The 18,105-nt window shown below is 44.2% G+C and overlaps 1 protein-coding gene across 1 annotated transcript in view; it reads left to right on the forward strand.

The window, feature by feature from the left end:
• RYR3 (ryanodine receptor 3) overlaps nucleotides 1–18,105 on the forward strand; it is a 593,263-nt gene that overhangs the window by 298,432 nt on the left and 276,726 nt on the right. Inside the window, exons 40-41 of the mRNA XM_084844796.1 lie at nucleotides 16,696–16,969; nucleotides 17,618–17,732. Of these exons, the coding sequence (XP_084700922.1) occupies nucleotides 16,696–16,969; nucleotides 17,618–17,732 (389 nt within the window). The remainder of the gene's footprint in view (nucleotides 1–16,695; nucleotides 16,970–17,617; nucleotides 17,733–18,105) is intronic.

Genomic DNA, 18,105 nt, shown 5'->3' on the forward strand with positions numbered 1-18,105 from the left:
CCCCATCGCAACTGTGCAGCAATGCAGCTTCAAATCAGCATGCCCTGCGATACACTCACGCTTCCCTAACAGACTGGCAGTGCCCCTTTTTTTGCCATTATGCTGAAATGCGCAGCTGTGCAGTCCTGTGAGTGTAGGGGTGTGACACTTCAGTGGCTGTTTTGTATTTGAGGGGCTCTGCTTTGTCTTTCTGTCCCTTTTTAGGTAAAAAGTGGGTGTTTTGTGCCCCTTCATTTCCACACTATCAGTTTGTCAGTTCCCCAGCCTGAGACTCTCGTGATGGTTTGCACTCACAAGTGTGAGTGTTATGTGCCTACCCATCACTCCGAAATGGTGGCTGGAGTGATGTTGGTCCTTCCCCAAGACACTCCCCCCCCGTCCCTTGGGTACTGAGTCCAAAAGCAACTGTTGCGAAGATATGAAGCTGCAAAAATGTGCGAAAGTGTTTAAAGTGTTTAATGAAAATCTATTTCATTAAATAGATGAAAACACACCTCTCTGCCTCTGTAACTGCACAGCTGCAAAGGGATGGGGGGAGTAAAGGGGCATCACAGAGTGACGCAGGCACTAGGCATGCCTACAACACACCCACTGCAAAATGCGAAGTCAGTTTGGGGAAGGGACAGATGGCTCACAAGTGCAGGGAAACCCATAGCAAACAAAAAACATTGCAGCAAAACGATTCCTTGGAACTCTGCATTTTCCAGGCGAAAACCACAGATGGCTGTGAAGTCGTGACTGTGTCATCTATCATGAGGGACCTTAACTAGCACCCATCCCAGAGTAAAAGCTGGGTGTAGATTGGCCCCTGCTTACTCCTGAATAGGCTTAAAACTGGAAAGATTTTTCCTTTGTTCCCCCACCACAAGACCTTTTCCAAACTGAAATTTAGCCCTTGGACTGAAAAAGGTTCTCCATCCCTGATATATGTAATATATGTTGAAACTAAAGACTAGATGTCAAATACTGGAATCTTAATTAGGAGACTGGATAGCAGTCCAGTCTGGAACTATGCAGTGAGTAAGTATTTCATGCTGCCTGTCAGGGTGGACACTGAGCCCATAGAATCCCAGAGTAGTTCTGATTCGGAGGAAGAGCAGTTGCTCCTGGGAGAGGAGCAAGCGTCTTTTAATTTCATGGCTACAGTCACCGTCTGCGGTGATCTTGGAGCCCAAGAAAATAAAATCTGTCACTGCTTCCATTTCTTCCCCTTCTATATGCCAGGAAGTGATGGGGCCAGATGCCATGATCTTAGTTTTTTTTTAATGTTGAGTTTCAAACCAACTTTTGCACTCTCCTCTTTCACCCTCAACAAGAGGCTCTTTAGATCCGCTTCGAAACCCAGCTTGTACTTCCAGTAGTTCTCAGTTCACATACTGCTGAAGCCTAACTTGTAGGATTTTGAGCATAACCTTGCCCTTAATAGCATGAGCTTTCTGACTGACAACTAAACTACAGACCTCAGGCTGACTAAACGCATGTGCTGGGCAGGGATGGGGGTGAATGTATATTTTGTGGGGAAAAGTACAACAAAGCATTATACAGTATAAGTGAAAACTGCTTGCAAATGCATGTATTAGGCAAAACTGTGTACAAAAATGTATATAAGTAGAAATGCACACAAAAATATATTCAAACTTTTGTGCAGACTTTTTTTTTTTTAAGTTGCAAAGTAGGGATGTATGAAAGTGACTTACCTTTTCGCAATTCTGTTCATCCCCCCTGGAATCCTCGACAGCCAGCTATGTCCGCGGCGGCTCCGCGGAGCAGCCAGCCAGGCCCAGGCCAGGGCCATCCGCAGCTGGATTTCTGGCCGCGGAGGGCTCTGGGTAAAAAAAAAAAGCGTACGCAAATGGCGGTGGCTACGGCCGCTGCCATTTACATTCCTTATTTTTCACCATCTTAGTCTACGTCAATATTTACGTAGACTAAGACAAAGAAAAGAAAGGGGAACGCAAATAGCGTAATGGGCGCTATTTGCGTTCCCCTTTCTTTTCTTTGTCTTAGTCTATGTAAATATTGACGTAGACTAAGACGGCGAAAAATAAGGAAAGCAAATGGCGGCGGCTGTAGCCGCCGCCATTTGCGTATGCGTTGCTTGTTTTTTTTAAACCCAGACGTGATAGGCTATGTAAGTCTTTACGTAGCCTATCACATCTATGGGGGGGGAAAAAGAAAAAGACACAGACAGCAAATTGCGGCGTCAGCAGCCGGTCGGAAGACCAGCCGCCACCACCGAAGCCGCCGCTGGAGCCGCTGCCGTCTGGAACATCCGCCCCAGGTAAGTCTCATCCTGGGGGGGATCCGCGGGGGGCAAGGGGGTGGCAGGCCGTTCCGCGATGGATTTCGGGGGGCCGAATGCACTGGCATTCGGCCTCACCGAGATCCATCGCGGAATTCTCTGACATCCCTATCGCAAAGTGATGTGGAAACCAGGGGTTGTGTCAGTAACTCTTTTGTAATCTCTTCCTTATGTATTGGGGTAGTAAAGCAGCAGTGTCGTTTTCAGAGATTTTTAAAAAATCAGTTTACAGTTTAGTATAAATCTGGGGTATATATCTTTGGCTTGGGGTAGGAGAAGATCCCATTATTCATATGCTAGTCTTTCATCTTACACAACACTTCTATAAATCTGTAACACATGTCTCTGAAAGCAGAACACTGAGCAAAATATTGTCTAGATATAATCAGTTTGTCTGAAAACTTTGGTCCATAGTTCATCAATCTGTCTGCCTCTGCCTTCCCTATTGACCTTTCATTTTTTTAGATATACAGGAGGTGGAAAAGAACAATCACCATTCATTAAAAGTGCATAGGATTTATTCCCTGAGGAGACGTTTCTTAAATTTATTGAAATATTATGAAACATTGAGTATCTTCATGTTTTAATTAAAATTAAATAGAAGTATATTGCAGAATAGAATTACTGACAGCTTCCTTACAGTGCTGACTCCATGTTTTTGACAGCCCCCGGGCAAGACACCTTAAGTGGGCCCCCTCCCTCAGTGAGTGTTCCTTCTCACCAGCATTGTTACTAGCTGCTATTGCATCTCATTTCTTCCTCATAATTGCTACTGTTTGCATTCGGGGGCCATCATTATCAATTCAAAGCCCTATCCTTTAGACTGTAATCCTCTCACTACTAAGTGTTGAACTGACACTTCTCAGTGTCCTCCTCCCTTTCAACACTTCCCCAAGTGTCCAACAAGTCCAGAAATTGTATTAATTTGAAAAGGCTTCATTGGCCTTGAGACATACACACTTACAGATACATGCAGTGCACTGGTCATATTTAAAGAAATATATGACCCCCTTCCCCAAATGGAGCTAATACTGGAGCCATTTGAATAAATTGTCTCCTTGGTGCCTTACTAAAGGATTGTGGATCATCCTTTAATTGCACCAAAAAGAACCCCTCCTATTTGAGTCATGCTTCAGGTAATCTTTTTTAATGTTTCAAACAACGGCTGCATTCAGGCAATTATATTTTGGCTTATTAACCTGAGTTAATCATGACTCTTTTCCTCATGCATACAACCCCTCATGCATACAGCCCCTTCAGTCCTTCTCTCATGGTATGCAGCAGGCTGTCTCTAATTAACCATAATTTCCCATTTGGTCAGAACTGGGAAACTATGGTTACCACCTCCAGTTTGAAGTTGGTTTAATATCATGGCTTGTTCTGAAGCCATAATTTCCCAAATTGGATGAAACAGGAAACTATGGTTAATTAGAAACTGCCTAGTTTAATTGCAGCTTGGTCAAAAGGAGAAGTGAAGGGGCTGCACATGCAGGGAAAAGGCTCATGTGTATCTCAGCTAGATTAAGCCAAGATGTGATTGTCCGAAATGGTCCAATGAGAAGTGTCCATGAAATTACAATAACTATATATTTTGTAGGCTTGGTTAATATCGATTAGGTTTTCATTTACAGTGCATTTAACTGTCCGTTACCGTTCAAACCACCAATAATATAAACTGTGTTGAATACATCCACCAGCTTTTTCCCCTTGAGCTCTTATTGAAATTATTCCAGGCAGTCTTCAATCACTTAGAGGTAATTAGTGTGGCATGCAATATTCCTCACAATTTTAATGAATGGAATAAATATTAATGAAAAAATTTGGATAGGAATGCATGAGAGTCTCTTTCTGGTTGTTCTGCAGGTGTACTTTTCTTTAAACCTCTAGCTTCCATTGGGGCAGCTCCACTGAAGATGTGATAATATTGGAAGGAATCTAGGATATATGCCACTGAATTATTTAACTTGGTTCTCCAAGCATGTTTAGATGACAAGATGATAAAAATACTACACACTACTACTGGAACTGCATCAGTAATCTTAAAGCAATGTGAAACTGTAGAACTTGCATATCATTTAACATGTAAAGTGAATACAATATTTTGCGGAGAGAGGCATTCTTGAACATAACTTTTAGCATTGTAAACATAAAACTGACCTACTTTGGTGAGTAAATTAGGAATGCAACCTAGGTTGTGTTTTGGGTTACCTTAAATCTCATATTTTAAGGGTCAACCCATATTTTAAGGGAGTTTCTCAGTGTACAAACTGGCAGCCCCATAAGAAATAACAGAATGGTTCTTTTCCCTGGTATTCTGTACAACAGATTTTGCAGATCTGAAGTATCATGTATTTTTTAGTAATTTGATCTGATATCCCTAACTGTGCCTGATATAAAATGAGTGTCATATTGCTGCAATTTCAGGACAGATATGTTCTGAGGCATTAGAATATATAGCTGCTCATGTTACTGTTCTCATATATGCAAGTTCAGTTTCCAAATCTTACAATACAATTTCAGATCTTTTCAGTTATTGTTACGTAAGAACATAAGAAGAGCCATGCTGGATCAGACCAAGGGTCCATCTAGTCCAGCATTCTGTGCACACAGTGGCCAACCAGCAGTCGACCAGGAACCTACAAGCAGGACACGAGTGCAACAGCACCCTCCCACCCATGTTCCCCAGCAACTTCTGGGCTGTTGATCAATTATTCCAGCTAACTACTAGCAAGTGATATAGTTAACTTGTATAATTATTTGGCTTGCATTATAGGGGGCCCAAACAGGGTTTCACCACCTTTGTTGTTGTTGTTCAGTCGTTCAGTCGTGTCCGACTCTTCGTGACCCCATGGACCATAGCACGCCAGGCCTTCCTGTCCTGCGCTCTCTCCCGGAGCGTGCTCAGGTTCATATTCATTGCATCCGTGATGCTATCTAGCCATCTCATCCTCTGCCGTCCCCTTCTCCTTTTGCCTTCAGTCTTTCCCAGCATCAGGGTCTTTTCCAGGGAGTTTTCTCTTCGCATTAGGTGGCCAAAATATTGGAGCTTCAGCTTCATTATCTGTCCTTCCAATGAGCACTCAGGGTTGATTTCCTTTAGGATGGACTGATTTGACCTCCTTGCAGTCATAATTGCTTGAATTATGGGCCCTTAATGAAATTCACAAGTCACACACCTAACTGCTCCAATTTTAGTCATAACTAAGGTTCACCACCTTAGTTATGACTAAAATTGGGGCAGTTAGGTGTGTGACTTGTGAATTTCATTAAGGGCCCATAATTCAAGCAATGATAATATAGGCCAGCCTTCCCCAACATTGTGGCCTCCAGATATTTTGTACTATGACTCCTATCAGTCCTAGCCAGCATGGCCAATTGTCAGGGGCAATGAGAGTTGTAGTCCAAAACATCTGGAGGGCACTCATTTGGGAATGGCTGATCTATACATACTTCTCAATTCCATATCTGCCACCCATTTTAAGACTAATATCCCTACCCCGTTGGAACTCCCAACTTTCTTTTAGTTAATTTCACATTAATTGAACTGTTCTAATTAATATTATTGACAATTAAGGCTATCCAAGAGCTAAATTTGCTGCATCAATCCAAAACACTTGAGGTTAGATTATATATTAACGAATCAACTTTTTGCAAAGTACTAAGGTGGTTTGTGCTCTGAATGTTTTGCTTTGATCTGGCAACCTCACCTGTTGGACCTCAATGTCTTGCAGAAACTAAGTTGCTATATCAGTGGAGAACTCTTTATAAGTCCTCAGTTATATACATAAAGTTAAACTTTACTGCATCTGAACCAAGGGTATGTATCTAAGTGTTTTACTGCGCCCGAACTGTAACACGCACATTCATATTGGAATTCCTGTCTAGGTGTTTAAATCTCATTGAATAGCATACCAGCAATTGTTTGAAGACCCAGAAGAGGCATATTTAGGCCATGGTAATAAATATTTCTCATTCTATCTTGAATACTCAGCCAAGCATGACAAAGAAGCCAAGAAGAATATTGTTTATTGATTAATATCTGAATTCATTCTGATCATATCCATACATTATACTAAAGCAATGAATATTACATTTCTTGATATAATTAAGGTGTTTTGAGGAAAAAAGGTACCTTTGAGTTCCCTACTCTGAGACTTTCTACACAAGGCATTTATTGTGTGCTCATGATTCTTCCCTCACAGTAGTTTGTGGGTGCTTTACACAATGTCGTCATCCTCCAAGGCCTCTCCTGTTCTTTGCAACTAGTTATCGTATCTTGGACATCTAGGGCCTGACCAGTGCCATCTGACTTGGATGCCACCATCAGTTCACTTACTCATAAAGCCCCCAAAGGCCAGGGTGAAGGCTGCCCTGAATAACTTGGCTTTGTATCATGAGCAGCACAACTTGTTGGCCTTATGGCACATCTGGGCCAGCAGGTTAAATGTTATGGTTCCCCTCCCATCAGGAGTTGCTAGTCTCTCCTGGCACCAGCCTCTAATGCCCTCTGTGCCTGGAAAGACTCACAGGGGTTGTGCCCCCTGTGTGCCTTACTGAAGAAGGATATGGCTGCTAAATGGGTGGACATGGTTTTTGGGGCAAGGCCCCAGCCCTGTAAGTATGCCAAATATTGTAAAACCATTACTTCAGATGGGAGCCAGAGGTCCCTTTTTCCGTTACTAATGGCAAAGGAGCTAAATGTGACGTATAGGAGTGCAGTGTGGATTTTGAGACTGAGTTCAATATTCCCTGCATTATTGTTCACTCCCAAGTGCCCACAACTCCTCCAGGAATGGGTCCAGACTGATTCTCCCCTCTGGTGCCAAGGATCAGAATCTCTCCTCCTGGAACTGGAACAAGGCATCTGCAATCTTTTTATCCACATCTGGGACATGTTGAGCTGAAAACAGGATATTAGCCAACAAGCATGCCAGCACAAATTTCCTGACCAGCTGCATAACTCTGTCTGAGCATGATGTCTGGTTGGTAATGACTCTGACTACAGCTTGATTGTCACACCAGAAATGCACCTGCTTGTCCCTAAATCTTTCTCTCCAGATATACACCGCCACCAGGATGGGAAAAAATTCCAGGAAAGTGAGTTTGTGTGTGATGCCTGAATCATGCTAGTAAGCTGGGCATCTTTTTGCAAACCATGAGCCTTGGAAGAAGACCCTGAAACCAAGCTCTCTGAAGTATCTGATTGAATTTGTAACTGTGCTCCAGCTAGAAGATGATCCTGCAAGAATGATATGCTATCGTATTCAGACAGGAAGCTCAGACATACCCTCAAATCCTCCTTCATGCCTTTGTTAGTCTAAGAGGATGGTGTGGGGATGGGATTCTGGCTGTTGACCTTGCCAGGTGTGCTCAGAAGGCTCTGCCCCGAGAAATTACCCTACATGTGAAACTGAGGTGGCCCAAGCAAGCCTGCATTTCCCTCAAAGTGCATTTTTGGTGCTGAAGCAGTAGCTCGATCATGCGCTGCAGGTCAGTTAGCTTGTCTGGTGGTGGTCGAGAAGTAGAGCCCAGCTATATACCTAGGTAGACCAGTTTTCTGGCCAGTCCTTCAGTTTTTTCTTGTGCCAGTGGAACCCCCCACACACAACTCTTGGCCAGGCTCTGAAAAGCTTGTAAGAGAACCTGACACCCGCCCCTGCAAATAGGAAGTCATCCAGATAGTGAGTGACCTGATGGCGACCAACCCTGACCTCAAGTGCCCATTCCAGGAAGGTACTAAATGTTTCAAATGCTGCACAGGCTACTGAGCAGCCCACTGGCATGTCCTTATCCACACACCAATAGCCATTGGACTTGAAACCCACTGGGTTGAAGTCCTGTGGGTGCACGGGTAGCACCCCAGAGCTCTGGTGGTATGCCGTCGTTGACAGAGGCCCATTTTAGGCATAATAAGTAAGTAAGCCTGAACTCTCCTGAGGTTGTCTTGAGAACTATTCCTAGTGGTGAGATCCTGAAGTTTGGTATTGGCAGTGTAGAGAAGGGGCCAGTCACCCTGCTGGCCTTGCATTCCTTCTCTGTCTTGGTTGCAACCACTTCTGGCATGTCCCTAGCAGACTTAAGGTTTGGCACATCCATGGCTTTGCATTCCCCTGCAAATGATATGTGGAAACCTGTGTGAAACCTCCCCATAAATAATATGCTGCCTCCTTGTCTGGATTGTGGTCCAGGAGGGGGAGAAGGGTGTCCAGAATAATTGGTGTGTCTGCAATCCCCAACACCTCTGCCTCTGTCCTTGGTTTACTCTTAGGGGCTACGGCCAGGTTGGGAGTGGTTGAGGGTCACCGGGCTCCATTCCTTTTCCTATAGCTCTTGTGCCCCAAAAGGAGCCCTGGCCCTACTGGATCCACAGGCATGTGGCCCGGGGGTGGGAACCCACACAGATTTTGTAGTTATGCTGGAATTTGCACTGTGCTCTTTGGGATTTTCCCTGATACCATATGAGGGCCATCCCATTTTGACCAGGGCCTGATCAAAAGGACTCTGGCCTATATTTTATGTGTGGTCCCACCATCAGGAGCCACAATGTATCATTGAAGAGGTCCCATCAGACTTTGGGGTTGTGGGATGCTCTTCTGTGGAAGGCCATGGCATATTCAATGGCTGGACTGTTATCTGCTAATGCTTGGGACCTCAGCATTGTGCAGTAGTGATTAATTAAGTGCCACCCCCTATCTGGATAGGCAGATGTGACTACCCCATGTATACCCCATAATCTGAGAACCAGTTGGAGAAAGACCACTCTGCTTTGTCTCTTCTCCCAACCTTGCTGTCCTTCTTCCCTTTTTTCTCACCCTTTCCTTCCCCCATCTCTCGTTTTAATAGGGAGAAGATTACCACATAATCCCTGTCCAAGATGTGTTCCCTTACCTTCCACAAGGGGTGAATGCTGAGGGATCTTCATTGTCCCTGTATGTAGACGTGATGGGCTCTTCATCTGAGCTGCTTTGTCCTGCTACCCATACCTCCCTAGGATTTCCCTTTTCCCTTGCATTCTTTGCCCTGCAGCACAGTGCCCACCTGGGAAGGCGAGGAGTGCGAGCCCCCACTGTCCAGTAGTCCCTGGCTAGTGCTGGAGATCCCTCCTCCAGTAAGGAGAACTCACCTGATGTTCCCCCGCTGTCTGTCTCCTCTCTGTGTTTCTTTGACGTTATCCTGTCTTTCCAGCTCCTCCTGGATTTCTTGGCTTTGGTCCTGCCAACCCAGGAGGTGATAGGAGTCTCATCATCACTAGACTCTCTTGCTGGTATTTGGAATGCCACCCATGGTCTAGTTGCAAGGAGCTGCATTGTCACACTATGTGATGCTGAGGGCTATATTGCCCTTGTGGCTGGAGCCATTGCATTAGATGTCATCATCTGCTCCATGTGCTCGTTAAAATGATTCAGGGCCTGAATTAGGCCTTGCATCAGTGCATTGCTGTCCTGTGTCTGTCGCTCCTTTTTATGACCCTTTGTGACCTTGCCCTTGTTTGGGGTTGCTGCTGGTGGAGGCTTAGAGATGAGCCTTCTGTTGCTTGTGCCCCTGGTGTGAGGTGGGGAATAAGGTGCCCTTGTACCTTGTGCCCTCTGAGCTTGGTTTGTTTGGTGGCATTCTGTTGAGAAAATACTAAGAGAGAAAACCGCATGAGTGCTGTGTGCCCTTGCCAGTTTGTCCATTGGGCAATGTCTGTCTTTCAGTCATGACCAGATCTCATGCTTCCTGCCTGAGGAAATAAACCTCCCCCTTTTATGTACGTATGTATTATTTTTAAAATTATCATTATTATTTGGGTGGTGGGTACTGGGACCTGCTGCATGCTCAACCAGTCCTGCACTCTCTGTGCAGAGGGGTTGGTGGATGAGACCTTCAGGGACCTATTAGCTGTGTCCCACTCCCAGGGTGACAGCTTTTGCTGTCATGGAGAATATGGGTCTTGGGGAAGGAGTGAGTCATTCTGAGGAAGAGGGAAATGATCCCTTAGAAGGGACCCATTCCTCTGAAAACGAACAAATATCCTCTTGCACCAGTGTTGTGCCTTTGAGGGGAGGGGAGCTTGTGGTAGTGGGAGATTCGATCATTAGACACATAGACACCTGGGTTTGTGATGAGTGTGTAGACTGCATGGTGAATTGCCTGCCTGGTGCGAAGGTTGCGGATATCATGCACCATCTAGATAGCCTAGTAGATAGTGCTGGGGTGGAGTCAGTGTTCGTGGTCCATGTTGGTACCAGCGATGAGGGGAAATGTAGTTGTGAGATCCTGGAAGCCAAATTTAGGTTGTTAGGTAAGAAGTTGAAATCCAGGACCACCCAGGTGGCTTTCTCTGAAATGCTACCTGTTCCATGCACAGGGCCAGCTAGACAGGTGAAGCTGAGGAGTCTCAATGCATGGATGAGACGGTGGTGCAGGAAGCAGGGGTTCAGATCGTTACGCACTGGGGAACATTTTGGGACAAGCCAGGCCTGTACAAGGGGGATGGGCTCCACTTGAACCAAAATGGAACCAGTCTGCTGGTACTAAACATAAAAAGGGTAGCGGAGCAGCTTTTAAACTAAACCCTGGGGGAAAGCCGGCAGGAGCTGGGAAGCATCCGGTTCGGGTTAAATCATCCCAAAGGGATGAAGATGAAAATATTTTCAGTGCCCAAATGTAGAAGGGGAGGAAATAGGCCAGGAATACATGGCAGAACATAATAGCCAATCGAAGGGGCCAACATCCCATAGCAAAAGATGCACACGACAGAGGCATCTGGGGAGGGATACCGTGTATTGGTGTTTTTATGCAAATGCTAGAAGCCTCCAAGCCAAAATGGGAGAATTGGAGTGCTTGTTTTTAAAGGAAAACCTGGATATAGTGGGCATTACAGAAAACTGGTGGAGTGAACCAGTGGGATATGGTCATCTCTGGATATAAACTCTATAGGAAGGGCAGGGAAGGGCCGCGGGGAGGTGTTGCCCTGTACGTCAAAGAGGGTATAGTATCTTGCAGACTAGAACACCTAAAAGGGGTAGCGTCTTCCACAGAAGGACTGTGGGTGACAATACCAGGCTCCAAAACTAATTTAGTGCTAGGAACATGGTATCATCCCCCAGACCAGAATGCGCAGAGTGACCTGGAGATGGAAAACAAAATCAGGGAGGCCTCCAAACAAGGAAGTGTTGTAGTAATGGGCAACTTCAATTACTCCCACATGCATGTTCTAGTCATGACAAAGAGATTAAATTTCTTGATGCCCTGAACAATTGTGCCCTAGAACAGTTGGTCATAGAACTGACCAGAGGGGAGGCCACCTTGGATTTAATCCTAAGTGGTGTCACCCAGGACCTAGTACGAGATGTAAATGTTGTTGAACCAGTTGGAAACAGCGATCACAGTGCTATCAGATTTAATATATATTTAAGTGGAAAATTGCCCAGGAAGTCCAATACAGTCACATTTGACTTCAAAAGAAGAAACTTCTCTGCAACCTTCGCGCCAGGCAGACAATTCACCATGCAGTCTACATGCCCATCACAGACCCAGCTGTCTATGTCTCTAATGATCAAATCTCCCACTACCACAAGCCCCCCTCCCCCTAGAGGCACATCCTCAGTGCAAGAGGATATTTGTTTGTCTATTGAGGAATGGGTCCCTTCTAAGGGATCATTCCCCTCTTCCTCAGAATGATGCCCTCCTTCCCCAAGACCCGCATTCTCCATGACAAAAGAGGAGCTGTCACCCTGGGAGTGGGACACAGCTAATAGGTCCCTGAAGATCTCATCCACCAAGCTTGGATGTGTGGTGTGTTTTCCCTGGAAAACTTAGTTGTTTACTACAAGAAGGTAGGGAAATTATTTATAGTTATTTATTTACAGTTACTGAATGTGAGTACAGAATAGGGAAGGAAGAGTCCACCACCCTGGCTTCCTTGTCCTGTTGCTTAACTGACTTGTTTGCTGACACTTTGCCCCTGGGGCTGAGAGATGCTTCATCACTGGTGCTTCTCACACTCAGAGAGCTGACTCACTTGCAAGCGTGCCTCCTTATATAGATCGGCCCAACTGCTATTGCAACGAATCTGATTGGAGGGCCTCGTTTAAAAAGCAAGGGGAGCTGTGTATGAACTCCTGATCAGCACTGGCTTTCAGTGGCTGTGAATGTAGGTCAGTTGGCTCCCCAGGGAATGATGATTCCTATTTAGGAAGGAGGACAATAGTGAATGGGAGACCTATTGAGGGGAGAACCTCTATTCAATGGTTGTTGGAGGGGACAGCAGACAAAGGGTAGGTGATTTGTGAAGACTGTGGCTTGCAAAGTCTGGATCCTCTTTCTGTGTGTTTTTAAAAACTTAATTGATGTGATGAACTCTTGAACTTGCTGTATTTAATGAACTGCTTTTTAAGGCCTAAAGCCTGAGCCTAGGCTGAACCCAATCTGAAGCTAGCCTGCACCTTTTCCTGCATTAAGCAGACTCTTATTCTCCCTTTCTAAGCGTAGAATTAGTTTAAAATTTGCAGTTGAGGTTCTTTTCAACCACTCAGGGGTCTTTGTTAATGCAAGGCTGCAAGGCCTGTAAGTTCTTGCTGGATTCCCCCCTGATATTTAACTCTTGTAAATTTGCAAGGGGTCATCCCTCTGGGATTTAGCTGTGCCCTTGTCTTGGCTTCAGCTGCTGTTTATCAATTTTAAATGATTACCTGAGGCACTTTACTTAGGGACCAATCCTAGAATCCGGCCCCATTGGGGCCCATGGCAGAACGGAGCACTCACCTCTGCCTCCCGCCGGAATCTGTCCAGGTCAGTTCCCTCCGTGTGTTGAACCTGTGGAATCGGCCTCCTGCTCCGCATCGCTGGCGATACGGCCGGCAGCTATTGCTGTGCCTTATCGCTGTGCTAAGTCTCCGGACGCAAATGGCATAGTGGGCGCCATTTGCAGCCATAAAGCTCTTAGATTAGCCTAAATGCAGCCAGGGACTGCTGCATTTAGGCTAACCTAACAGTTTTATGGCTGCAAATGGTGCCCACTACGCCATTTGTGTCTGAAGACTTTGCACAGCAATATGGCACGGCAATGACTGCTGGGTATATCGCCACCAATGCGGAGCAGGCGGCCGGTTCCGCAGGATCAATGCAGAGCGGAGCCGGCCTGGATGGATTCCGGGGGGAGGGACGGATCACCTCCCCCTGCCTGCGGACCCCCCGAGCTGGAATGGGGCAAGTGATCCGCCCATCCCTATGGAGCACGGAGGGGTTCTTTGCCTCCATGCTTCGGCCGCCCTGCATTTGTGGCTAGATGGCTGATTTCGACTGTCTAGCAGTGCTTCAGAGTGGGGGAGGGGGGCTGGCTCGACGACGCATAGGAAGTGTTGTACTGGCCCTTCCAAAGTCTCTGCTCCTCCCTGCCCCCAGAACGCCCCCTTTCCTCCCACTCTGCGCAGCTCTTATAAGCGCAGTGCCTGGGATGATCCGTGCTGCCTATGAGGCGGCAGGGGAGGGGGCAGAGAGGCGTTTTTCTGGGAATCAAACTTGAGTGCAGGCTCTGAGGTCGGTTCCTGAAAACCAAATAATCTTATGGCCGTCCAGCCACTGTCTAACAGCCATAGGATTGTGCCCTTAATTTTCTATTAATTTCACTTACCTTTCCCTTGCACAATTGCTTAACTCACTTGTTTGCTGATGCTTTGTCCCTGGGGATGAGATGCTTCATCACTGGAGCTCCTCGCACTTGGAGAGACCACTTGCACACGCTCCTCAATTACCCTGTATACCATCTATTCACTTTGGAAAAGATAAAGAATAACAGCAAAGCATAGCATATGTTCAGCCTGCAGCTGCCCATAACAATCCACTTGATGCTTCCCTCCCCAAGTATTAAATCTTGGATACTGTTTGACCAGCCAGTTCTGGTTTTGATATCTTGCATGTTGCATGAAACATCTGGCCTCTGCACATTAATTTAGCACAGTTATTTAGTTGAAGATCTTTCCTCCTCTATAGACTGCTCAAAGTTGTTTGACAAGATTTATTGTCTGAAATTTTTGAAATGCATTGTTTACAATAAAATACAATACAATAGTAAACACATCATTTACAATAAAATAAAACAGCTGGGATTCACAAAGGTTGCCTTGTAAAGGATGCATGGAGTTGATGCTCCAGTAGTTCATCCAGTCAACCATTAAAAATGAAAAGCAAACATATATACTTCTGAAGTATCCAAGGACCCAGGACATTAGGAATTCTAGGTCACTGCTGGCATGCAGCTAACAGCCATTAAACAGAGTTTGTAAAATATTTTTGCCTGTGTTATCTGAATCCCCCTCTCCATAGGGAAAATATTACTCTGTATAAGTACATCACTAATCATTTTTACACTTTTCACAGAAGCTTGTGCTGTATAGGCACTATCAAAATCCATTCTACTTTTTCAGTTTTATATTTTGTTTTGTGTAAAAGCAAATCTAAAATGGCATACAAATACATTCTATTGATTTGAAAGCACATGTAGCAGGAACATGTGTGGCGAAACTGTAAATGGAAGTTTTTTGCTCCTTTGAAATGTATTCTCAAGAGAGGGAGGTTTATACAGGAGTAACTCTTCACATCATAGAATAGTAGGGTTGGAAGGGGCCTACAAGGCCATCGAGTCCAACCCCCATGTCTGACATGATCCAGTATTCATACTGACTGAGAACATGTTTGCTATGTGGAAAAACTAATCTTTCAGGATGAGTAGCTTATTTTGATCACATGAACTGTTGATTTAACTTTAGTCAAGTCTTTGTTTTCCTTACGTTAATCTAAACAGACTCCTACCATTTTATTATTGACTGAGGTATAGCGGCATACCTCAGTCACAGACTTAAACCAGTTTAATAGTAATTCTATTTTCAATAACACCATGGAAGCTTTATATGTTTGTGTGGAGGGGGCGAAATAGGTATCTTTAGCAGACAATTTCCAGAATTCTTTCTTTGGGAAGCCATGACCAGTTAAATGAATATAAAACCAATATCATAGAATCATAGAATAGTAGGGTTGGAAGGGGCCTATAAGACCATCAAGTTCAACCCCCACAATATGCCTTTGTAGTGTAGAGCTCAGCAAAATGTTCAGGAGAAAATATTTTTGGAAGAGTGGGTTTTCAGGAGGACCAAAATTTTCCTTAAAGTAAAATGTATGTGCTTTTCATACATACATTTATATGTACAAATCAGTACGTTGCCCAAATTGGCTGCAGCTTCAGAACCCCACTTCTAAATGGATTATATCAAATATACATTGTGAAGTTCGCAAGAATGGATTATATCAAATATACATTGTGAACAAACTGATTTTTTGTGAGGTAGGAGTTTACTATTTTCAACTGTTATGTTTGTTTCAGTGATTGAAGAGAAAGAGAAAGCAGTGATTGAAGAGACAGCAGAAGGGGAAAATGCCTGCTTTTTACCAGAGGCTTGTGCATGAGAAGTGGGGTTCGCACGAAAAAACAATCCACCATGGGCAGCCAGCCATCGTGGGTTGTTGTAAAGTCCGAACCCAGTGTGTTCTCCGCACTGGCTTAATTTTCACAAACAAGCCACTCTGAGAACCTATGGCTTGTTGTAGGGTTGTTCATACCCATGGTGGGTTGTTGTGTCATCTGAAGCTGGGAGAGTGATTGTATTGTGGGTTGCCAGGATCCGCTACAGAGCCACTTGTCAAGAGTGGCAAAAAAAACCATGCTGCTCTTTGTGATCTCGCCAGTGCCACCTCCAGCCTCCTTCCCCAGTGACTGCCCCTCCACTGATGCCCAAACAGCACTTTGGTGGGACCATCACTTAATCGCGACCTTTTAAAAATTATTTTTTCAGTGCTTCGGAAGTACACAAATGTGTTTGTAAAATCTTGATTTGTGATCATGATGGTTCGATGCGGTATTGGAACTGATGAGCTATTGAGTACTGAACCAAAATTTGGTTGTATGGCAAATCTCTTGGCAAACCATTGAGCTGGGGTGAATCCAAAGAGCCAAGAACTCACTACCACAACTGGAAGGAGAAGCTACCATTTCACCTTCCTGAAAGCCCTTAGAGTGATGCTGTGTAATGACACAGCATTGTTCTGAAAGTCGGGGGGGGGGGATGGGGTAAATGGTGCCACCAGCAGCCACCATTTTCTACCCAGGAGCCCCCTCAGAGATATGCTACAGTATCATATAGCATTGTCATAGGGCTTGGGGAGGAAGGAAATGGCAACTGCCAGAGCTTCTCTCCCTATAGTTGGTAAAAGTCTTTTCTGAATTTGTTAGGTAATGCTTGTTACTGAGTTGTCAGGTCATTTAATTCCAAAAACCCTTTGAAATGCAAACTTTTCAGTAGATAATAGTTTGCATTTTCTTCTTTTTTCTTGCCTTTTTTCACCTCCCATTGCAGCTACATTGAAGGAGTTGATATCTCAAACTATGGTTCGCTGGGCTCAAGAAGATCAGATCCAAGATCCAGAATTAGTTCGTATTATGTTTAACCTTCTTCGAAGACAGTATGATAGCATTGGTGAACTGCTGCAGGCTCTGAGGAAGTCCTATACTATAAGTGCTGCCTCTGTGCAAGATACGATCAATTTATTAGCAGCACTGGGTCAAATTCGCTCTCTTCTCAGTGTCAGAATGGGAAAAGAAGAAGAACTGCTTATGATTAATGGCCTAGGGTATGACAATAAGCATCATTTTCTTTTTAAGCCTGAAATAATTACAGACTGGAATATTAAGCCTTTAATCGCGTTTTTTGATTATAGTAGTAGCTTAAGCCCACTATCAAACCTGATTGTAATTTTGCGACAAGATTGTTTTGGCTCAATTATATTTGGTGAATAAGCTCTGTATTCACCCCATTTAAATGCTATTCTTTTCCTTTCTTTAGCACATATTGAACATACATAAAGGAACATATGAACATGTCGTACACTGAGTCAGCCCATCGGTCCATCTATCCCAATATTATTTACTCTGTCTCTAGCAGTGGCTCAGACAGAAGTCTTTCCCAGCCCTGCTCTTCCCTGAGATCTTTTTCTTTCTCTAGAGAACCTAGATTGAACCCTGGACCTTCTCCATACAAATCATGTGACTACCATTGAACTAAGGGCTCAGTAAAGTAGGCAAGGAAAAGTGCTGTTTTATTCATGATAGTAACCTTGTAATGCATGTTAGAATTAGAATATAAATATTCATATCTTTGTAATTGCTCTTGAATTATGAAACTAAAACACACACAACACACATTCGTATAATTGATAGAACATAGATCCTGTGAAAAATGAAATTATTACTTTGTTGTATTTGTTTCTTCTCCCATTTAGAGATATAATGAACAACAAAGTATTTTATCAGCATCCTAACTTGATGAGAGTCCTGGGTATGCATGAGACAGTTATGGAAGTTATGGTAAATGTGCTTGGAGGAGACAGATCTCAGGTAATTTCACAAGTATTTTCTTATGATTCTTATTATTTGTTGGATTTGTACCCTGCCTTTCTACCAAAAAAAAATGGCACTCGAGGTGGCTATTCTTGTGAAGCATGTCATCTGCAGCTGGAAGAAAGTACAGGTGAAGAAAGATAGTATATTTAGCACAAACAGAACAGAGTATGAGCTGTCAGCTCCATTCATTATGAGAGTTGTATAGACAATGTTTCATACATTAGAGAGGGACTATAAAGATCATACATACAAAAGAAGTTGAAAATTGGGAATAAAAATATTTCAATCAAACCTGTTATATACAGCATGCCAGTACTGGTTTAAAATAGTCCACTACTCAAAGCACATGAACAAAATGTATTTTTCT

The sequence above is a fragment of the Heloderma suspectum genome, chromosome 1, assembly GCF_057233095.1.
Source record: "Heloderma suspectum isolate Gila_16-S chromosome 1, 16-S_ref, whole genome shotgun sequence".
In the NCBI taxonomy this organism is placed as follows: Eukaryota; Metazoa; Chordata; class Lepidosauria; order Squamata; family Helodermatidae; genus Heloderma; species Heloderma suspectum.